Below are 23406 nucleotides of genomic sequence, written 5' to 3'. Positions count from 1 at the left end.
AGCCTGGTGGCACCTCTTTCGCCATCCCTTTTTGACTGAAACACTGCTCTGGCTGGGGGTTGGGGGTGTGCCAGACACATCAGTGTCTCTGATTCAGCTGAAATGGTGAAAAGCTGCTGCTAGTCTGACAGCCCCCAATGGCTGTGCCCAGACCTCCTTATGTTCCCAGCCATGCCTCTCTAGGGCATGTGATTCCTCACCTTGCAGGTCCCCAGACAGGAGGGACTGGCTTAAGCCACCCTATGGAAGGCCATCTACTCAGCCTACAGAGCCTAGTTTGATTCAGGTCCCACTTCTCCCAAGATGCCCAGCTGACCCGGTGGAGGGAACTGAGGATGAAGTCTCTTTTCAGTTGTGAGGACTGGATGGGATGCATGTGAAAGGAGCAGAGGCTCTAGATGCTGCTCCAGGTCTGGCTGGATGGTTGCATGGGGATCCCTGCTTGTTTGTGAATTCAACTCATCTGCAACCATTACATTAAACTTTACCCCAAACCACACCTGGCTCAGTGGGTTTCCTTCAAACCTCCCAGGCTTTTCTGGGTTCTCAGGGAAGAGGGGAACAAGGGCTAGCATTAGTCTCCTTCATGCTCAACACCCCTTTTTGCTCCTGCTGTTCCTGTCTCCTTTCTGCCATTCACTTTAGGTCCAGAATTGGGAAGAGATAGGGGAACAAAATCAGGAACCTGTCATCCAAGCTTCCAGCCAGGTTTCAAGAGACCTACCTACACCTAACTTTTCACCTTCTGAGTTTGAAAAAAGAAACAATCACAAAGTGCCCGCCTTAAAGATAAGGTTAGGGTCTTTCCTCCAGCAGTCCTCCCTTAGCCCATGTCGAGGACCTGACTGGCCCTGACTGCCACAGCCAGGGAGGCTCCAGGCCTGTGGTGCCTCCAGAACTACCTGCTCTGGTAACAGGCAAGAAATTTGGAGAATAAATTTAAATCAGGCCCTACCCAAATTGCAGAGCAAATATTCTCCTCCTTCTTATCCCCCCACTGACTCTCTAATCAATTGCTCGTATCATCAAGGCTGGAAGCAGGGACACATGGTCAGGCCCACAGGACTCTGCTCGGTGCTTGGAGAGGACCCTGACCCCAGCAACTCAGGGATAGACACCAATTGCAGCGTGATTTATTGGACAAGACGTGCACTTTTTGACAGGGTCTTGGTAACCACGGTTTCCTTCACTCAACAGTACAGGACCAGGGTAAAAGGGCTTACAGACAAAAAAGACAAATCCTTCCCATGAGCCAAAGGGGAAAGAAAAGAGGAAGGGGGGGTGCTTCTCCTTCCTTCCTCCTTCCCTGATACTCTGGGCCTCAGTTTACCCTATGCCAAAGGGAGGTTGGCCAAGGGAAACTGGGCAGTGCATATCATAGCCAGGAGTGGGCTAGAGCTGTCTGCTCAGGGTCAAAATGCCCAGGCGGGCCATCCACTCTCTCTCCTCCCAAGCCCCCTGTGGGTATGGTTAGAAAATACAAAAGCGGATCCAATGCAGGACATCATGTGCAGAGGAGGGGACGGAACTTCTGCAGAGTCTTTTTCAGCCACAGCCCCACTGATGGGGGACAGAGGTCAGAGTGTGCCAAGGTGCTTTGGAGAAGGGTCTCTTCTCCATCCAGGGAGGGTGGGCGGCTGTTGTCACTAAGCTTGGGGAAGGTGGTTGGTGAAAGAGGAGCAGAGACTGAAGGGTAGGACCACGAGGGGGGCTTCTCCCCCTCCCCCCAGCAGGTGAGTGGGCCGGCCAGTCAGAAGCAGGTTGCTGGTACTATGGGAAGCCAGTAGGGAAGAGGCTGAGCGGCTGACTCTCGTTGGTGGGCAGTGGAGATCGGTAGCCATCAAAGTTTCTTGGGATGCTGCCGCTGGTGGAGCCTGAGCTGTTACTCAGAGTCTCGATGCTTCCCTCTCGCTGTAGTTCTGCAAGACAGAGGAGAGGACCAGGCCTGGTCAGAGTGGGTCTGGGGGGAGGGGCACACCCTGGGCCGGGCTGTCTGCCTGGAGGGGGATCTCCACCTGCTCCCCAGATGCACCAGGCAGCAGCTCAGGTCACAGGGAGCTCAGCCGAAGGAGGGAGAAGCTCCCTTGGCTAGGAGACTCCAGTTTTAGGCCACAGTCTTTCCCTCACTGTGGGAACCCCTTTGGGCCAGAAGTATGGCCACCCTGCTGATTCGTCTGGACCACACTGCCATACACGGGACGTGTGCCCACACCTGCACACATACTCATGCTCACCCAGCATGCTCCCCAATTCCGTAAGTGGCTCCGGTCCTGGATCTACTGGTTAGGCAGGAGAAAAGATAGACCACAGCAAGGACTGCAGCTTTCCTGCCTGATCTGTCCCTACCTTTCCTCCCTGGCCCTGCCTGTTACCCAGAGCTTCCACCCTGGCTTAGCAACTCACTTGCTCACATATTCTGACCCATCCAATCTGCCGGCTGGCCAGGCCTTGGCTCATCTTTGGCACCTCCTGGAAAGTGTCCTGTTTCCCTGCAGGAGGGAATGCCTGGTTTGAGAGGGGCCTATTCCAATGGAGGGAAGGTCCCTACTTGCCTGCAGTATCTCCTTCCTTCCTTCCTTCCTTCCTTCCTTCCTTCCTTCCTCTTATCCCTCAAGTGTCCTGGAGGCCCCTCAGAATGTACTTGTTCAGGGTTGCCCTGGGAAGTAGGCAGGGAGGCTCCAACCCCTTCTACTGCCCTTTCCCTGGCCCCAGCACAGCCATGCTGCCATCTTAGATAGGGCAACTGGCCCTATCTCATTGAGTGGTGGGCACCTTAACTGTCCCCACCACCATCTCTTAAGATAGGGACTGGAGCAGGTGGGGTGGAAATAGATTTCTTTGCATGCTGAATGAAAGGAAGAAGGAATTACACCTTGGTTTTTTGCAAGCGGCTAGTTCCTATCCCCTTTCAGTCCTTCATAGTGGGCTCTGAGGTGCGGGCACACACATACCTGGGAAGACTCTGGGAGCCTACCCCAAGCCAAGATGTGGTGACCTGCAATTTCTCTTCTTCCAAGGTACACTTGCCTGGGACTGAGAGGATCTTAACCGTCCACCCCGGGAGCTCTGGACCCCAAAGCTGCCACTTGGAACAGCAAGGTGTGCTTGAACGTTATACTTGTCTGGTCTGGCTTGAGACCTTTATCTCCAGCTTGCACCTGCTCCCAGGCCTCCTGCCATCATACACACGCAGCACAGCTAGTTTTGGTTAGGGAATGAGTCATGGACTTTACTCTTGGGCTGGCCACCAGCAGCCATCCAGGCACTAACCACTGACTCCCACTCTTTATAGGTCACCCCCAAAGCACAGAGGCTACCCCGCGGCCACCACAGAATGGGGTGGGAGAGTGTGCCTTCAGAGCAGGCACCTGTACCTGGGCATGAGGGGCCCTCAGGCTGCATAGACATGTCTGGGGCCCGGGTCCAGGCTGGAAGGGTGCACTGGACACTGGAACCTCTCAGCAGATAGGGGGCAGTGGAAGGAGGGGGCTGTGGGCCCGATGATGGTCCCAGTCTCCAAGACGCACTGGCTTCCCTGTTGGGCCAGGGGCCCTGGGATACATCAAGAGTTATCTACATATGGACAGAAAACAAGGCAGGTGACTACTGCATGAGCTCTGTTTTCCCTACTCGTTCTCTGGTCTCACCCTAACTTGGGAGTACAGACCATGTGCCAAGAGAGGGACAGGATGGGAAAGCAAAGAATAGACCCTGGAATTTCTGCATGGAAGTATCAGACTCCAAGAAAGCTTCCTTTGTTCCCTTCTTTGCCCACAAGCAAGCCAAGGAGCGTGTGGGGGATCTCTGAGGCCCCATTGGATTTCAGAGACCCTTGCCCTCATGCACGGCCATCCTGGCACTAGGGGGCGCTAACGGCAGGGCCAGGAGGGCAGGAGAGAGGAGCACCCGCAGTAGCAAGGAAAGCAGGGGCTTCCTTAGGATCTGGACACCAAGCCTAAGCAAGAAAGCCCCAGATGAAGGAGCAGGAATGGCCACTAGTATAGGGAAGGCTGGCCCTCTTCCAGAGCTGGGGGACAGGCCCATAGCTCTTGATGCAAAGTTCTGACACATCCACGCTGCCAAGGAAACTGAGGAGACTGGAGCCCAGGACCAAGCACAGCACCCCCACTGCCTCTTGGCATTGGCCAAGGGCAACCCCCTCGGCAGCTCCAGGGGTCCCACTCACACCTCATCCCATCATGTGACAGTGCAGGGACCGTTGCTAAAGGGACTTAGGAGTTTGCCATTCTTAGGGGGCCAGATGTAGCCTGACCTGCCTGGCTCCCATTTTCTCTTCACCAGTTAGGCCTGGGGTAAGATGGCAGTGGGCAGGCTTCTCCCCTGCCCCCAGATCCCGGGTGGTCAAGCTTTGCCCAGTCGATCTCCTCCAGCCTCATCCCTCCTCTCCACTCGCACTGACGCTGCCTGGTTAGGCCTGCACTTCCCACCTAGATAATTTCAACAACTCCCTACTGGCCTCCTAACCTCCAGCACCTGCTGTCCATCCCACTTACCAAAGCCAGAATGGCTTGTCTACAGCACAAACCTCATCTCGCTTTTTCTCTGCTTAAAAACCTTTATCACTCCCAATAGTCCTCAGGATAAGGCCTAAACTCAGCACTACAAAAATGACCTTTCATGACCTGCCCCTGAGACCCCACCTCACCAATGCCACTCATTATTGGATTTGAAGAACCAAAGTAATGAACTTGTGCAGTTTTGGGATCTCTCCAAGTTGCCTCAGGCCCCTGGGTCTGTGCTGTTGCAATTTCCTTTGACTGAAAAACCCTTCCCAGGCTCCCCAGGCCCCCAGAACACCTACTCATCTTCCAAAGGTTAGCACATGTGTCTACTCCTCCGTGAGCCTGCCCTGCTGTCCTGCAGAGCTGGCCAGGCCCCACTGTGCTCTGTACTTCCTTCTGCCCCAGGCCCTCTAACACTCTGTGCACCATCTGTTCACACTGTGTGTCCCCATCCAGGGGGAAAGCCTCTCAGGGGCTGGGTCTGTGCCTTATCTCTGTATCCCTGATGCCAACCACTGGGCCTGGAAAAGAGTCGGTGCTCAGAAAACATTTCTTGAATGAATGATGTGGGAAGGGGAGTCGGGAGCTTCTTCTCAAGTACGGACTATCAGTGAAAGAGCCAGTGCCGGGCTGGACCTGGGCACTTTTCCATATGCCTTCCGTCAACCCCCTTTTCTCTTCTGAGACAGGGCAATGAGTGTGTGTGGAAGAGCAAGTGGAGGAGGGCTGCACACAGGTTCCCCCACCTTCGAGTTACCCCGGCCGCCCAGCCCTAGGAGCAAGCGGCAAATGGAAATGTGTGGCCTTACCTTCCTCCATCCCGAACACCTGCTTTGTTACTGTTGGGTTGCTCACGGACGCTGGGCTGTTGGCATTGTTTTTTTTTTCCTTTTTTTTTCCCTTTTGAAAAGAAAAGCATTGAGGAATCTTTTTGGAAAAGATATGGACAACGATTGAGAAGTACACTGATCTCTGCAAGCAGGTGGAGGAGGAGTGAGGAGGTGTGGGGTGTCACGCTGGGAGGAGGGCAGGCTTGCAGCAAAGTCCTGCAGTCAAGGAGGGTAGTGACATGCACGTGTAGGGGGGTGAGGACCGGTCAGTCTTCAGGGTCCCAGATTTGGAACTGGTGTGACAGAGTGGAGACCCCCTTTGGCATGGGGGGGGGGTGGGGAGAGAGGAGCTGCACACAGAGCATGAGGGCAGCTGTGGGAACGGGAGAGAAGGGTGCCAGGAGACACCCCATGTGGGCAGGTTGCTAGAGGGAGAGGAGACAAAGGCAGGCTGCAGAGTTCTGGGGGACACCTCCAGACCTTTTGACTCAGGGGCCCAGCCTCTGGGCTGCTGCCCTCCTTCCCCATTCCCAAGTCCCCAGTTCTGGGCAGCTCTGCCGAAGTTGAGGTGAGCTTGTGGGGAGAGTCCACCAGCTACCTGCCAGGGCCGCAGAGGGGAGCTGGGGGCTCTGTCGAGCGGGGGGTGGTGGTGGCTAAGAAATCACTCCCAGCAGCCTCTCTGCTTAGAAGAATGCAGATTCTGGCCAGTGGGAAAATGCCAGCTCTAAGAGAGGTTGCTCCCCTGGCCTCAAAGCACAGTAGGGGATGAGAAATAGTTCCCAGACCAGTTGTTGGACTGAGAGAGAAGATAACTTATTGTGCCCTCACATCCTCCAGCGACCCTGTGTACCTGGGAGTTGGGTGGTTGTCTCCCCATCTTACAGACGGCAAAACCAAGGAAGAGTAGGAGGCCACCGGCTCTAGGTATACAGTCTCCCCAAGAGAGAACTGGTGCCGGTTTGGCCCCAGGATGGAGATGTTGGCAACTCCAGGCAACACCGACTGGGTCCCAATGCCCACCGCTGGCTGTGCCCACCCATTCCCATACTGGCTCTCATTGGAGAATGGGCCTGCTATCCACAGATGCCCCTTGATGCCATGACCAGGATGGGCAAGTCATGGGGGATAGGGGCACAATGGGATGAGCAGCAACTACAAGGGAGGTGCCTGGGCTCTCGCGAAATAAGTGAAGGAAAGGGAATGCTCAAGCCTCTTGTTGCTCCCATTCCACCTGGAGTCTGGCAAAATGCAAAGGTGTCAAAGGGGGCAGGGAGGTGGCTGCCCTTGTCAGAGAGAGCTACTCTGCTACCTGGGCATGTATGCAAAGGAGACCTAGGGAGGAGTCACAGTTAGTCTGTGTGAGGAGGCAGGAGTCTGGCTGGCTGCAAATGTCGGCCCACCCGGGGTTGGGCCGTGCAGAATGAGGGAGTCTCTGTGGTAGTTCACTCCCTCATCCCACAGGAGGATACTGCAGCCCCTTTGCAAAGGTCCCCACTAAATGCCATGGTCTTTGTTCCCCCATTTCCTGGGAGGGGGCAAAACGCTGAGGACAGGTACTAGGTGAGACTTGCGGGGAGCTGGGGAAGCCCAGGTGGGCAGGGAATCCCAGTAGAAGGTTGGGAGTGAAGTCTCCCGACTTCAGGTCGAGAAGACAGTTGGGCTTTACCCTCTTCAGGCCTCTTCTAGGCAGGATGGCAGTGGGTCAGTTGGCCAATCAGAGACTCTGAGGGAAGCCCCTGAGGCTTCTGGTAGGTGGGGGGTAATTGTGGAAAGCTCAAGGCTCAGGACTCAGAGGGAGGCCTGTTTCTGGGATCCAGCAGGGTCAATGAGGGCAGTACCGTGTGTGTGTGTGTGTGTGTGTGTGTGTGTGTGTGTGTGTGTGTGTGTTTGGGAAGAGGGTGCCTGGGACCCCTGGTTCAGCCTCCAGGCAGCCCTGGCACTTCCTCCACCACAAAAGCAGCAGCATCTACCAGTGGCCCCTCTGCTGTGCTCAGCAGCCAGCCCTATTCTGTACACCTAGAGCCTCACGATGCTGCTCATTAAAGGGATTAGCAGAGCACTTTTATTGGGCCCTGGCTGCAGCCACACAGCTCAGTCCTAAGCTAACCACCCAAGAGGCTGGTGGGAGTAGGATTAGACCTTAGGGCAGAGTCTTACCCAGCACCCACAGCCTATCCACTCCTGGCAGTGGGAGGGGACAAGCCTCCCCCCACCGCCATCCCCACCCCACGCCCACCCCGAAGCCTCAGGGGCCTGAGAAGAGGGGAGGGGCAGTGTCTGGCCAGAGTGGGGAGGCAGTTTAGGGAAATGGTTAAGAGCACAGGCTCCGGCCTGCTGCCACCTGGGAGACTTTGGACAAGTTATTCAGCATCTCCTGTACCTCAGTTTCCTGTGCATGAGAACAACAATGTTTGTTTCATAGTGTGGTTGTAAGAATTTAATTAAATAATGTAATGCAGGTAGAGTGCATCACAAAGTGCTTAAAGCATCCATCCAGCAAATGTGAGTTACTATTATTGTTGCAATTGTATTAGTGATTGTGACTGTCCACAGGATCCTCTGGGTCCCTCTCGTCTTCCCTCTCCAGCAGGTGCCTCTGCCAAACAGGGCCCTAGCAGCTCGCCCTCCACTGGAGCTTGGGAAGGATTTTTTCTTTTTAATCAAGAAATGGCTTGCTGAGGAAGATGGCAGATATGTGTTTACACATTTCATTTCCCTCCTTGCCTCTTTGTAAATACCCTTTTCCAAGCTGGAAAATAAATTTCCAACCCTGCTGACATGCATTGATTTTTCCCTCCTGCGTCCACCTTCCCGTTCTTCCCTATCAGAAGGGCCTGTGGTTAAGCCCCTTGCCTGGGTTGGGCTCAGTGGCACCCCAGGGGCGTGGGTGGCCCCGGAACCCAGAACAGCCAGCCAAACTGCCCTATCCTGCCCACTGCCTGGCTCAGAGGAGGTCTGCAAACAGAAATATTCCAATCCCCTTCTTGGCTGGGAAGTGAGGTTGGGGTGGGCAGGAGGGGGTGGTGCTCTGACTGGGAAGTTAGAGATTTTCAGAACTTCTCTGAATGGGATATATGGAGAGGAGACCAGGGGACTACTGGACTGCTGCCAAGTTCAGCAGATGGATCCGAATGGGGTCTGCCTCAAGCAATCGACTTGGTCAGCCACGGCCTACCAACAGGCTGGGGACCAAGCAAACTGGGACTCAGAGAGAGAAGAGTTAAGCAGGTAGGGGTCTTGAATGCATCCTGTGGGGCTGAGCAGGACTGGCAGCCTCCTGATGGTGGAATCCAGAGAGATGACCTGGATGCCAACCAGGCAGCGGTGTAAGACAGCTTTGGGCTGCTTGTCTTACAACAGTCCTGGGTCTGGAAACTACTGCTCTCTCCTCCAGAGTGCGGCTGAGGGAGGCAGAGACAGAGAGGGAGTTGGTTACAAATGTTTCTAGAAACCCCAACAGCCCTGTCAGAGACCACTCTCTGGATTGGAGCCAGCCTCAGCACTGGCAATTTTGAGGAGGACGAAAGGGTAGCAGGTAAAGGAAGTGGCCTTGCTTTTCTCCACACTCAGAAATGCCCACCTTGGAGGCTGCTGCCTCCCCCATACCTTCCCTCTCCCCAGCCCTCTGCCAGGCCCACCCTGCCGTGTCGGGCTCCTCTCCTCCTCTGGCAACCCCACAGGCTGCAGGGCTGGCAGAGATGCCAAGAGACCGGCACGGACATCTTGGGAGGATGGGGCTGGGGGACACAGGTCACCCTCCCCTTTCCAGGTATGCTTGTAGAAGGAAATAGGGCAGCTTCTTGAAGCTGAGGATGAAATGGCCCCTCCACATCCAGATAATAGGAGTCCTGGTTTGGGCTGATGGAATCTGGGAGTAGAGAAGAAACAGGGCTAATTCTGGCCTGGTTGCCTCCAGGCCTCACACCTATGCTGAGTGCAGAGCCCTGGCCCACTGATGTTACATACTTCTGGTGACCTGACTGCACACAGCCTGTGGGAAGGCAGGTGCATCCTTCTTAGCTGGAGTCCTTTTCAACCCACAGGGCTCCCACAAATGTGCTTTCTCTCCCCCTTGCCCAGTTCTCGTCCCTGACCCCTGCAGGTACTGAGGCCCAGAAAGCCACAGAACAAGGCTAGGACCACATGGCCTGCTCTGCCCGCCCCCACCCCCCCCCCTCAGTTTCAAACAATGAGAGTAAATATCTGGTGCTTTTGGCTCAGGAGATTACAAACTATTTCCCTTAGCCACTGGGGCCATGCATGTGCCTAATAACCTTAGGGTTTTGGGTGCAGGAGACCTGAAGTCTAGGGAAGACCTCAGATCCTCGCAGGCATCCACTGGCTCCTGGAAGATTGTGGTCAGTTGTGGAAAGCTGTGGAAAGGATGATGGTTGAGGAGACTAGGCAAGCAGACAGCCTCCATCAAGAAAAAATGGGGAAAAGGCACATCACCTTTCTTCCTTATTGCCCTTTCCCTCCAGTAGCCAAAGAGGAAGGCTACTCATGACAGCAGGCCAGTGTGGCATTAATATCATGACGTGGAAGCATAGAGGTAGCTAGATTCACAAACTCCTGGTGGGCCCAGTAGGCAGAGGGGGGTGGCAGGAGCTGAGCATGCTGGAATGTTGGGGAAGGGAGAATAAAAGTAGAAAGAGCGGGGGAGGGAGGCCTGAGGAATGAGGAAGACTCAGGAGGGAGGATCCATGTTCAAAAGACCAGTCTCTTACCACATCCTGTGCCCCCTCTCTCCATTGGAACTGGCTGTGTGTGTGTGTGTGTGTGTGTGTGTGTGTATTGGGAGAGTGGAGAACAGAGCATCTGAGTTACAACAGAGCAGCTCATGGCCTGACCCCAGGTTCCTTCACAGCCTTTGAACAGCTGATGAGCTATGGCAGTATGTGGGGTATGAGCCAGAAGGTGTGCTGGTCTGGATGGGGGCTAGAGCCTTTCCCCAGGTCCCCCCAAATAATAGCCATGATGAGGCAACCAATCCCAGGTAGGGAAAGACTTGAACCAGAAATGCTGCCACACTCCAATCCCAGGAAACCCACATTACCTAAGCCTTCCTAAGTCTTGGCTTCAAAGCACAAGACAGCAGGATCCCCCACCCAGACCACCTGGACTAGTATCCCATGTTCAGGGACCCTCTCAGTACCACTATGTTACTATAACTTTAAATCCTGCCCTGTCACAACCTATTCTACATAGGGACAGCAAAGGCTGAGCGGACCTGGCTCATGTTTCCCTGTTTTTGAGGTATTTGGTAAATCTGGCTGAAGCCACACTCCGGGAACAGCTCTGCACTGAACCCCGCTATAGATGGCAGGAAGGAAGAGTAGGAGGCGGAGGGCTCACTCTTGCGCCAGTCCTGCCGCCCACGTGCTGAATGACCTGGGCGAGTCACTTCACTCCTTGTCTGCTTCAGCATCTGTCAGGGGGGTGGGGAGGGGCTGCTCTGGCAACCTCACTGGGTGTGTGAGGCTCTAAAGAGAAAGGAATGTGATGGGGCTCTCAGAAGCAGAACATTCTCAGAAGCAGAACATTCACTGAACACGTGTAAGAGATCACTGTTACTGCACTGGTGTTTTGGCTGGAAAATCAGTGTTGCCATCTCTGGTGTTTCAGCAGGCTGAGACCCCTGGAGAAGGGCTCCCCATGCAAGAGGGCCTGGAAGGGCCTTTCTGGCTCCAGGTCACACACAATCTTGGGGGCCGAGCCTTGGTAGACGCCATCTAAGGTAGACTCAGGCCTGGGTAGTTCGGAGATGTGTCTTTGGTGGTAGAGAATGCCCCGCCAGGTGCTGGGACATGAGTTCTTTGTGTGTGTGTCTGTGTGTGGGGTAGGTGAGGGTGCTAATGAGGGCCCTGCAAACATGCCCACTCAGCATGGCTACCAGGACGACACAGCGCTTGGAAACTCTCTAGTGGAACCGGTGCTTGGTACCTAGCCTTGACCTGCCTATCACCTACAGTCCAGCCTTGAAGCTCAGGAGACCCCACCGAGCTCCCAGGCAGGGTGTTCCCAAAGAGTAGCCCTCCAGGGCTAAGAGACAGCACAGGGGTCTGCAGACCACAGGAGAGACGCAGCTCCTTGAACCCTGCTGGCCTGAAGGGCCAGAGCCACATCTGGTTCTCATTCAAATGTCCAAACATAATTAAATTCTCTATGATGCAGCGGAAGAGTTTGGTAAGATGTGGCTTTCCCCCTTTCCATCAAGGTTAAGAAATCAGTCTCTCATCCCACCAGCCGGCCGACTCATTCTCCTCCCTGCCACTGGTCTGTTCCACTCTGCAAACCAGAGGTCTGTGCTCTGATCTGATTTCTAGAGCTGAAGGGGCTGGGCCGGCGGGGGCTACACGAAGCCTCTCTCCCCCACTGGCCCACTTACCCACCTGAGACGATTAACAGCTGAGGCCAAAGCAGCAGGCTGGCAACTGAGAAAGTTAGTATGCTGTGGGCCGGGTAGGGGTGAGGAGGCAGCTGTCTACCCAGGCTATGCCAGGACACACCCCTGTCCTCTCACTGACTAGAGGTGAGGATCCCCTCTTTGTAGTTCCTCACAGTGGGAAGCTCTTGAGAGTCTCCAAAGTCTCTGGCTTGGCCCTCTAGTCCCTCTGTGGGAAATGGAGCTTCCCACCATCAGGCAGGGTGAGGCAATCCCCCTGTACCTCTTAACTCTCAGCTTGCAGCCCAGGGACTGTGGCAAGGAGACACCCTGCCCCTGGCCCTCCTCCACACACAAAGGAGGGAGGCACGGGGAATGCTGGAGGAATGGAGAAGGCCACGAGCAGCGCTGAGCCCTCTCAAAGAATCCCTGGGATCTCCATGTCTCCCAGGATTGATGGTTGTTTCTGGCATGTTGAGGCTCTGAACAGGGTCCAAGGTGCAGTCCTCAGAGGTGGAAGGTGGCCTGCTCAATAGGAAGGAGGCCCACTAATCTGAGGCTTCGATGCCTCTCCTAAGTCGCCTGTTCAGGACTTCCCCGAATTCAAGCAGAATTCCCCTAAACAGGCTGCCTTTTCTAGCTCCCCTTCCCAACCTGGTATCTTCTGTTTATGGCTTTTTTAGTTTTAAACTTAGGGATTTAAGACTTTCATGGTAATGGGTTCCATTCTACTTCCTCTGTGCCTATTTTTCTAATCTTTGTGGTATAGGCTTTACAAGAGTTTCTTTATAAAGTTGGGATATTTTCCCTTTTGAAACAAGCTGTCCTGCAAGCTAATGACTTATAGTGGGTGTGCCCCAAAGACAAATGGGGGCTGGGAAGGGGATAACCAGGGTGGTGTAGGGGAGAATCTTCTAGATTAAACAGAGCTGTATGGAGGGCCCTTTGAAACCCTGTGTCACAGGGTCCTGTACTAGAGTCCTCACCATCATCTCTATCAGAGAACTAGGACCCTTTCAGGTTCATGTGGTGTTTCCATGCCAGAGAATGCTCATCCTGGGGACTGGTGTGCCTGTGCACACACGTACACACACACACACACACACACACACACACAATCCCAACATTGCTGACCTCGCTCTAAGTAGGAATAACTCTGGGTATCTTTTTCCAAATGGTAAACTTTTGTTTAGTAATGAATTTAATTAATTTCTTGGTGACATTAGTGCCAAGGCCATGAGTCTGGTGCCTTCATATCAGTGGAGAAGGTTTTAAGGAAACTTAAGCCAGTTGTCCTAGGCCAAGCCTAGCAAAGAGAATGACAGTGGGGCCAAGATCCCTACTGTCCCAGCCTGCGCTCTGGCACCCACACTCCATGGCTGCGGGAGGAGCACGAGTCTCAGTTAATTGCTGTGGTGCCACCCGTCCAGATGAAAAAGCGGGATGGATGCCGGGTCTGCCTTTGTGCTCTGTTCACAGACTGGCTGCTGGTGCCGGGGCTCTATTCATTATTCAATTCAGCTAGCTCAGACCAGCCTTTCCATTTGCTCCTCCAGGAGGAATAACAAATCTAGAAATGCAATTCCACTTTGGTGTATTAAGATATTGATTTGCCTGTCGAGTGGAAGTGCATTTGTTCTGTCAGCCCTCCTGTGGGCAGGAAAGGGTTAACCAAATGTTTATCACAAGGCTGGCTTCAGAGTTGAAAGTAATGTGATCAGTAATGAATTTTGTGTTACATTAGGTTGTATAAATGGACAGACAAGCGCAGACAACAAGTGGCCAGGAGTCGGGGCTAATCTAATGATGTAAAAATAGAGACAGCACCAATTATACTAGGGGCCAGCTCCAGGCTCCTGCAGGGACTGCAAATGAATAGGTACAAATCAAATTACTCACTAATAGACGCACTACAAGAGGGGCAGTCAATGGTAAATGCATTAGAGCCTAGTGACCTCTCTGCTCTGCACAGCAGAATCCGAAAATTTGACTTCCATCTTAAAAGTGGGGGGCTGGGAACGCGGGTCTCAAAGAAACTCTTGTTGGGTGAAGAACAGCAACTACTTCCCATCCCAAACCAGTCTGTTGCCAGAAGGTACCTCCTGTCTGTGCTGACCTCCTGCCCTTGTTTCAATGCCTCCTGAAGCCTGAGCACCAGGGGGTAAAGGGGCAACTTCTTGAGGGACAAAGCCTTGCACGTAGGCAAAGACGGGAGGTTACATACCAACATACTTCACAGCCACGTGTCTCTCGGGGGTGGTGGTTTTTACTGCTACGTCAAGGGCTGTGTCTGTATTGAAAATAGAATATTTCTTTAAAGAGGATCACGAAATGGACCTTTGAGAGAGCAGCAAGAGCTGAAACCAAAGAGAGTAGGTATCAGAATCTGGTTTGACCATTGAGAGCTCTGCAGGGGGTGTTTGTGGTCTGTTCCAAGGAAGAACACATGCACGCTTTTACCTATATCTCTCACGAGCCTAAACCACTGCCATCCTTCCTTCTATTCCTCCTGCCCAGTGCTGCCTACCGAGTGCCCACATTCCTGCCTGCTGCACGGCCCTGGGGGCAGGAAAAGATGTAAACCCAGCACTTTGGGTGGCCCCTCAAGGATTCTTCCTCCTCTCGGGGTCCACGGAGGTAGAACCACGCCTGAAGTTCAAAGCTGCTTGGCAGTGTGGCTGGACTGCTGAGAGAAGGATCATGGAGAACACGCTCAAAGGCACGAACTGTACACTCATATTCAGCTTTCCGTGGCTTAGGGATGAACAAAGTGTGAAATCAAAGAATCTCCAAGCCTTCCGAGGACCCAGCCAGGCCCAGATGTAAGCAGGACCCCAGCAGGCTTAGCCCGCACTCTCCCAACCCACCTCTGAGGCCAGCACCAACGTACACATCAAAGTGGAGACGGCATGCTGGTCCCGGCCAACTGGAGCCCAGAGAGGATGGGAACATGCCAGTAGAAAGAGCACAGGGAGGACACAGAATGGAAAAAGTCACCCTACACAAATGAAAAACCTGGGTGTCGATTCTTCCCAAACCTAATTAAGCACACAGAGGAGTGGAATTGCAAGCTATCAAGCTATACTAAATAAGATGTTGGGGGAATTGGGGGAGGTCTGTGAAGCCTGGTGCTGGAGGATTCTGGCAGCAAACTACAAAATTTATGCTTATGCAGTAGGCCCCGCAGGTGCCTGGGGGTAGGGTTGGGGTTCAAAGAGAAGTGGGCAAGGAGAAATCACCAAATATCAGAGGTTAGACCACTCATTCTGGTACAGGTACTTGGAAATGTCTCATTCTGTTCAGTTCAATCAGATTGGCATGGCTTGGCCTTCTTGGTATAGTGAGGATCTGGATTCCGAAAGGGTCAGAGGGTCATTTCCAACTGTTATTTTTTGTGTGTTTGTGTGTATGTGTGTCTCTCCTCTGTTACCAGCCATCAAACATGGGGGGTGGTCCGTACACCTCAGACCATCTTCTGAGGAGGCAGAGGCAGGAGCAGAGGGAAAGATGGGTACTTAACGATCCATGACTGTGTTCAACTTTGTTTAGATCTCACACCTCACAGAGAGGTCAATGGTTAAAGGTGAATTCTCTGGCAGACGAGGAAGAACAGAGAGAAATACTCCCTTTTGTTAACCATTTACCTATGTTAATGTCTCCAGAGGAGGGCCTTCATCTGGGGGTGCAGCCACCCTTCCCCACCCGCTTGTCCAAGCCTGTACATTTTCCACAGGGACTCCTGCCTCCAAGTTGGGGGCAATACCTGGAAAGGGGGCTCTGAAGGTTCACCAAAGAAGCCACACTGGCACTTCCTCCTTGTTGATAGGAAGCAGTGTGCTTTGGTTAAAGAATTCAAAGTAGACTTTGGGCAACTGAAAAATGTGCAGGGAAGTTTCTCAGCCCTAAGCTCCCATTATAGTTCTGCCTCTGCCTTGGACTTCTAGCAGTCTTGGGAGGAGAAGGAAGGGGGGACAGAGAGAAGGAGGAGAGAGGGAGAAAGGGAAGAATGGAGATGGGGGGGGGAGGGAGAGAGACAGAGAGAGAGAAAGAAAGAAAGAAAAGAAGGAAGGAAGGAAGGAAGGAAGGAAGGAAGGAAGGAAGGAAGGAAGGAAGGAAGAAGCTGTCTACCTAGAATCAGATTTGATGACTGGCCAGAAACTAACAAGTGTGTCTTAAACACAGTAATTTTTCCCACTGCTCTGGCTGGCTTTCATTTACCTCTTAGGAGCCATAAAAACCCATGCAGTCATTCAACAAACATTCACTGGGGCTCAGCTTGGCTCCTGTCCCAGTGCTGGATGCTAGGCAATGAGGAGGTTGGTGGTTACAGGTAACAAATATGAATCAGACTCAGTTCAAGGAACCAGAATTAGGTTAAGACAAGCAGTATGGGCAGAATGGCTGAGGGAGCTGAAGGGACCACCAGAGCTGAGCCTTCCCCCAGTGGCACGTAGAAGGGAATCAGACACTGCTAGTGAAAGGGAAAGGCAACATACACTACTTGTCCAGGGCCAAGTGTCCAGTGAGTAGGTGGTTCAGAAGTTCAGAGGAGAAAGGGCATTTGGCTGCATAGTTAGGAAGGGCTTCACAGAGGGGTGAGATCGGAGCTTGGTCTAAAAAAGTGAGTGGGCAGAGAGGGAGGGTGGAGGGTACTCTAACAGCTGAGTGAGCAGCACATGTGTGGCAGACGATGGGATGGTTTTGACAGGTGAGCTTGTTTGCACGAAGGTGGTGGTGGTGAAGAAATATGAATAAGGGGTTACTGTGGGCAAGCAAGGGGGAGATCAGGTTGGAAAGGAAGGTGAGGAAGTATGGTAAGACTTGAAATCTCACAGAAAGGAGCCAAGGCTGGAATGTGGGCCCTGGGCACTTTGCAAACAGGGAGACAGGAAGACAGAGCAGGCCCTGAAGGTGAGAGACCCCTTCCTCTTCTGGGGATCCCCTCTTGTTCTGAGTAAAGGGTCGGGATCACTGAAATACCCTCTGACCAAGTGAGACTGACGGGATCTTAAATTCCTCCTAGTTATCTCTTTTTTTTTCTTTTTCTTTCCCTTCCCTGTTCTCCTCTCCTCTCCTCTCCTCTCCTCTCCTCTCCTCTCCTCTCCTCTCTCCTCTCCTCTCCTCTCCTCCCTCCTCCCTTTCCCTCCCCTCCCCTCTCCTCCCTCCCTCCCTCCCTCGCTCTGTCTCTTTGAATTCTTGGGCAGTGTGAGCACAGTCTCATTATTTAATGTTCCTGGGCCTTAATTCACTTCTTGTGAGGTTGCAGCTGATGCTTCTAAACCTCGGCCTTGCTTACTTTGTGGATGAGGTGAATGCATGGCATACAATGGAAACAATTTCAACAGACCTGTTTCTCTAGATCTCCCGAGTCAAGTTTATACAAAGTTACTTCTGTTTTGTGTAGATTCCAATTTCACAAATCTTTCTCATGAACAACTTTTATCATTTGCATACACATGTGCAACCTTATTTCCACTTCTCTAACCATGACTAAAATAACCAGTACCATAGGTCCTTGCCCAATATTGTTACCCATGGAGAACAGAAGCGCGCCCAGTTGGCTGATGGGTCACTAAAGGGCCCCCATTATCTTTACCTGGGGTAGAAATAAACATTCACAGTTGCGGGTGGGGGTGGGTTTGGAACCACTACTTGTGTGTGAAATCCCAGACAGAGAGTCACAGGTAGGACCCACAGGTGTGGGAGATCCCACCCAACCTTCACCTGCAGGCAAGGGTGTAGGCACATCTGGCCAGGACTGCAGCACCACCACCCAGTCTCAGAGGCCCTCCCTCCACCCTCGGAACAATGTCCTCTGTCCAGGAAACCCCTATAAGAAGGTTTGGTCTGAACGCCAAGAACACCATAACCATGGTTGCCCATGAGAATGCTATTGTCCATGGGAAAGACCCTTAATGAAATAACTATTCTAACACCAGAGTGAAGAAAACTCAGCTCAGCTAATTGCACTACTTTATAGAGGCTGGGCTTCCAGCACTTCCTTGACGTCTCATTTTGAGCCTATATCTTTTAGTTATGATCTGACTTCAAATCTTTAATCTTTCCTCTCTTGTGAGTTGGAGAGACGAACGTCCACCTGGTGGTGTTGGTGATTTATGTGGCTAGCATAGAGTCTGGAACACCGAGGCCATTTGGGAGGTGTGGCTGTTAACTGTTGAGAGGAGGAAGTGAGACGCCATACACAAAGTGCTCAGTACAGCAGTCCAGCGGCCAGGACCCAACACACATGGAGGGCAAACATTTACCACATTTACTGGTTTCCCTCGCCCATGGGATTAGAGAAGAATGGGAAAGAAACTTGCCCAAGGTCACAGGCTTTCCCCATTCCTTGATGAGGGTTTCTAAATGCCACTGAAAAGAAAAAAAAAAAATTATTCCCAATGGCAGTAGTTGGACTCTCAGATTTGGCCTTTCCTACCAGTGGAAAATAGCTAGGGACAGGCACTCTGCCACCGAACTGAGGCACAGATAGCAATACCAACAATGCCACCACTGCCGGAGCCACCCGCCACCCCCAGTCCCAATGGCTGCTTCCTGCCACCCTCAGCAAGAGTGCTCGTGGCCTGCCGATGGCACTAGGCTCTATGTCTGGGTGCTCCTATGTCTCTGGGGACTTACTCTTTTCTCCCCACCCTCAACAGTCATGGCATCTGTTCATCCTGCTCTTCACATCCTAGAAAGACCACAGCCTGTGGGCAGGGGACCAGTCTAGACTTCTGTTTGGTCCAGCTCTGCGAGGTGGGCCCCAGTGGGCAGGTGGGGATAGGAGCCAGAGAGGAACACCCCCACAGTTCACTGTTGCCTCCTCTGGAGCTTTCACCTCTCTGAGGGTAGGAACCATGCCTTACCTCTTCCCCACAGTGCCCAGCCTAGTGTGGAGAAACCAGCAGGTGTCTATAGAGAGCCTGCCTGTCCACTGCAACCATGGAAGAAGGTGCAGGCCCACCGAGGAGGTCGTTGAGAGAGACACAAGAAGCATTTTGTAAATGTACTGTAACGGGAGAAAAATTCCAGGGCCCAATTAGGTAAAGCAAAGGAAAGGACCTAAGCAACTGGCTAAGTTACCTGGATGAAAGTACTTGCCTGAGAGTAGGAGCGTCTAAAAGATAACAGAAGTAATTCACTGCCCCATGCCCGCAATTGTGGTCTGCTGATGGCACCCTGTTCATGTGGCACCCTGAGACGGGACAGGGCTAATAGGGCCCCTACTGGAAATGCAGCCTTAGCATGAAAATGTTCTCAGCTGTCAGCAGTGGGGCGAGCAGGAGTTTCAAGACCCATTGGAAAAGCTAATCCTAGAGGAAGGATAGAAGGGCCAATGCTCTGGGTTATTTGTTTTGGGGTACATAACCGGTCAACTCCATTAACAATGGCTAACATTAATTATTAACATTAACTTCTATAGTCCTGAAATGAAAGATGGTTATTAGCATGAGGGTGCACATGTGCACACATGTGTACACACACACACACACACACACACACACACACACACACACATGCACAGTGCTCTTAGTTCCTCTTTTGTAAAACATAGGTGATCATCAGGTATTTGTTGATTAACTTACTGAAACTTTCTTCTGACCATTTGAAAACTGTGTACAGGGGCGCCTGGGTGGCTCAGTCGGTTAAGCGTCCGACTTCGGCTCAGGTCATGATCTCACGGTCCGTGAGTTCGAGCCCCGTGTCGGACTCTGTGCTGACAGCTTAGAGCCTGGAGCCCATTTCAGATTCTGTGTCTCCCTCTCTCTCTGCCCCTCCCCTGTTCATGCTCTGTCTCTCTCTGTCTCAAAAATAAATAAACGTTAAAAAAAACAACAACAGTGTACAATGTTCAAAATGTGCTTTTCATGTAAGAAGGAAAAAAAGGCAAAGCCCTTTAAATAAGTAAAAGTAATTTCTAACAAATCTTTGGAAGAGCTTTTGCTGAAAATAATCCTAGAGCCTTTTCTGCTGAGTAATTAATATACATATAGGAGAACTCAGAGGATTTGGCAGAATATACTAGTGCATTGGCTTCCAAGCTATAGATGGAAATTCATTGATGTATTGTGAAGTCCGTTTAGTAGGTCATGACCACAGTCTTAAAAAAAAAAAAAAAAAAAGAAAATAGAAAGTACTAGAATGCATTGCTTATAATATTGTTTTGTGAAAGCTTTGCATGTTTGGTAAGGAAGTAAATGTATGTACAGAAGGTAAGAGGCAAAGACTGAGCCCACAGTGTGATCCTCTAGAGTAACTGTTTCTGGACTAGAACAGAATTCACTGAAGACACGGTAGACAGAAAGAGATGGACCCTCCTTCCTACCTTTAGTGCTGTGATAGTATAGGAGAGTGAAACAGTGTTCCCAGGACTGCAGGAAGCCACAGTCAGGGGGAAGAGACAGTCCCTCTTGACCTTGAGAGCTGACTTAGTGAGCTCTTGAGGGTCAACAGCAGCAAAAGGAGGCTGCCTGCAAACAGAGACATGTCAAGCTGATCAGGACTTGTGAATGAGGCCTGGGGCTTTTGCTGTTGGACGTGGGAGAGAGCAAAGAAGAAAGACAAGGTTTAGCTAAAGATGGAAAGAGTTAAAGTCTAAAGAGAAAATTCACTTAATATGTATCCAGGTGTTTATTAAGATTTTTTTGGTATTAAGTTATATCTACCTAGACTCAAAACAATTGGAGTACGTACATGTTTTGCTTATTTTAAAAATTCTATTTTTCTAGAAAAGGCAATATTGAAAGGAATGTCTGCTAAGCAGGAATTAGTCAGGTTATTTTGAGGGGGGGTGATAGAGGAGGGGATGTGGGAGACAGCATTCCGGGCAGGAGGAGAAGTATGTGCAAGGGCCTGGCAGGCAGAGAGAGCATGTATGCTTGGGGACCCTCCAGGGAGTCCAGCTTGGCTGGAGCTTGCGCAGAGCAACAGGAGAGGGGTCTGGAGAGAGGGCAGTGGCTGGTCATGAAGGGCTTTGTATGCAGTGATATGGGGTGGTCCTGGAGAAGGACAGGGCTGGGGGAGAGGAGTTCAGGAATTGGACATGTGGAAATGTCAGTAGGTGGCTGGATAAATGGTTCTGGAGTTCAAGAGAGAAAGCCAACTTGGAGATTATTTGGAGACAGTCAGTTTGTGGATAGCATCTGAGGCCCCAGAAGCAGAGGAGACTGCCTTGTACTGAGTGAGGGAGAGGGAAGAGGGCCAAGATAGTGCCTTGAGAAATACACTTAAGGCCAACAGAGAAGGAAAACCCAGAAAGGGGACTGAGAAGTGGTCAGAGGCAGAAGTAAAACTGGGAGAGTGTGGTGGAACAGGAGCCACAGGAAAGCCTCTCAAGATTGCAGGGCCAGGCTCCCAGGCCAGTGTTGAGGTAAAGTGGTGACCAGTGGTGACTGTAGGGAGAATAGCTGTTGTGGTTGGGCAATTCTGCAGGCAGGGGGAGCATGAGGTGGTCACAGTATGGTTAGGGTCTGGGTGCATGAAAGCAAGAGATTCTTCCCTCCCTCCCTTCCCTTCTTCTTCTTCTTTTTTTTTTTTTAAGTCAAGATATTTCTTGAACAATGACCACTATTTTCTCACTGAGAGTGAGAGACAAGATGGTGGGGCTAAGAGAGTTGAGGAGAATGGGGGAGTTTGAAATACTATCCATGCAGAAGGAAAGAGACTGATTTCAAAATGATGGACTGAGGCGGGCACCTGGGTGACTCAGTTGATTGAGCATCCGACTTCGGCTCAGGTCATGATCTCATGGCTCATGGGTTTGAGTCCTGCGTTGGGCTCTGTGCTGACAGCTCAGAGCCTGTAGCCTGCTTCAGATTCTGTGTCTCCCTCTCTCTCTCTCTGCCCCTCCCCAGCTCATGCTCTGTCTCTCTCTCAAAAATAAATAAACATTAAAAAAAAAAGATGGACTGAGGAGCACCAGGGTGGCTCAGTTGGTTGAACATCCAACTTCAGCTCAGGTCATGATCTTGCAGTTTATGAGTTCAAGCCCCACATCGGGCTCTATGCTGACAGCTCAGAGCCTGGCTCCTGCTTCAGATTCTATGTCTCCCTCTCTCTCTGCCCCTCCCCCACTCATTCTCTCTCTCTCTCTCTCTCTCTCTCAAAAATAATAAACATAAAAAAATGATGGACTGATCATATGCACTGTATGAAATAAAGAGTAAAAATGGAGGGAAAATATAAAAAATAGAACAAACTCTTAGAGGAACCAGAAATCTGTGGAGTTGTCAGGAGAATGAAACCAGGCCAGAAGCCACAGCAGCAGAACTGCTAACATCTAGGTTGAATGTAGAATTCATTCATTCGGTAAATAGTTACTGCACGTCTACTGTGTGCCAGACACTGTTCTAGGTGCTGGTTTCTGCCGCAAAAGATGAGCACCAACTGAGAATAAGAGGAGGAGCACTAGAAAAACAGAGAAGGCCTCCCATGGCTCACTGGAGAGTAGGAGCCAGAAATTTGTAGAGGTGCTAATCTGAACAATCTGTGATTCTTCAGCAACGTAAGGGTAAGAGCGGAGTTGGACTGACCTTGATTTGGAGTTTTGCTGAATGGGGACAATGGAAGCGTTATAGGGACAAGGGGTGTGATGATATTGCAAGACAGCAACTCAGCCAGTTATTTTAGGGCGGATTTGCAGATCACACGTCTGACCTAATTAGACTAATTGGTCAGCAGTCCTCATGGAGGACAGAACTAACACCTGTCTCATAGGTTATCCATGTTTTAAAACAGACCTTCTCAAACATGCATAGAGCTCTTGTTTAAAATTCAGGTGTTGGGGCGCCTGGGTGGCTCAGTCGGTTAAGTGTCCGACTTCAGCCAGGTCACGATCTCGCGGTCCGTGAGTTCGAGCCCTGTGTCGGGCTCTGGGCTGATGGCTCAGAGCCTGGAGCCTGTTTCAGATTCTGTGTCTCCCTCTCTCTCTGACCCTCCCCCGTTCATGCTCTGTCTCTCTCTGTCTCAAAAATAAATAAACGTTAAAAAAAAATAAATAAAAATAAAATGCAGGTGTTGACTCAGCAGGGCTGGGTGGGGCCTGAGTCTACGCATTTCTAACCAGCTCCCCAGGTATAGATGGTTTGAAGACCACTCTTTGAACAGGAAGGCTTTAAAAGGTTTTGCTTTACTTTTGGGGACAATTAATTTGCCCACGGTACAGCTTGCCAGTGGGGTGCTGGAGCCAGCTGACTGTTACACGTTCAGGAATTCAGCTAGCCTACTGACACCATGTTGATAGTGTGAAATTGGCCATAATATGAGTTTTTATACTACAGAAATGTTCAAATGCTACAAAGTGGGGCTTTCCTGCTTCCCTTTGGAGGACTGGTTGTGAAACAATTCCCAGCAGGTCACTAGCTAAGCCTGTATAATAGGCATGCTATAGGATGGGTTTCGGTGCTGGGGGTCACAGGGCGTGTTCCATTCATACCTTGATAAAGAGGCCATCGGTCGTGGTTGCTATACTATACAAAGTGCCTGCTGGAAGGCTTTACAGGACTGATCATCTCGGGTGCCTCAGAGTACCTAACACAGGCAAATACTTAATGTCACCTTATCTGTATATCCGATGAGCCACTGAGAGAAGCAAGATTGTGGGAAAAGAGAGAGGGAAAGGCTGCTATGGCAAAGGGTGGCTTGTTGGAAATTCTCCCCTGTCACA

The 23406-nt window shown here is 51.5% G+C and overlaps 1 protein-coding gene across 1 annotated transcript in view; it reads right to left on the bottom strand.

The window, feature by feature from the left end:
• Positions 1 to 1111: 1111 nt before the first annotated feature.
• BCAS3 (BCAS3 microtubule associated cell migration factor) overlaps positions 1112 to 23406 on the bottom strand; it is a 620462-nt gene continuing 598167 nt past the window's right edge. The window contains exons 26-27 of the mRNA XM_045490037.1: positions 13963 to 14028; positions 1112 to 1919 (exon numbers count right to left, since the gene is read on the bottom strand). Coding sequence (XP_045345993.1) covers positions 1771 to 1919; positions 13963 to 14028 — 215 coding nt within the window. The 3' untranslated portion in view covers positions 1112 to 1770. The remainder of the gene's footprint in view (positions 1920 to 13962; positions 14029 to 23406) is intronic.

Source organism: Leopardus geoffroyi, chromosome E1 (assembly GCF_018350155.1).
Source record: "Leopardus geoffroyi isolate Oge1 chromosome E1, O.geoffroyi_Oge1_pat1.0, whole genome shotgun sequence".
In the NCBI taxonomy this organism is placed as follows: Eukaryota; Metazoa; Chordata; class Mammalia; order Carnivora; family Felidae; genus Leopardus; species Leopardus geoffroyi.
Note: the sequence above shows the minus strand (reverse complement) of the source record. Positions and strands in the feature narration are given on the sequence as shown.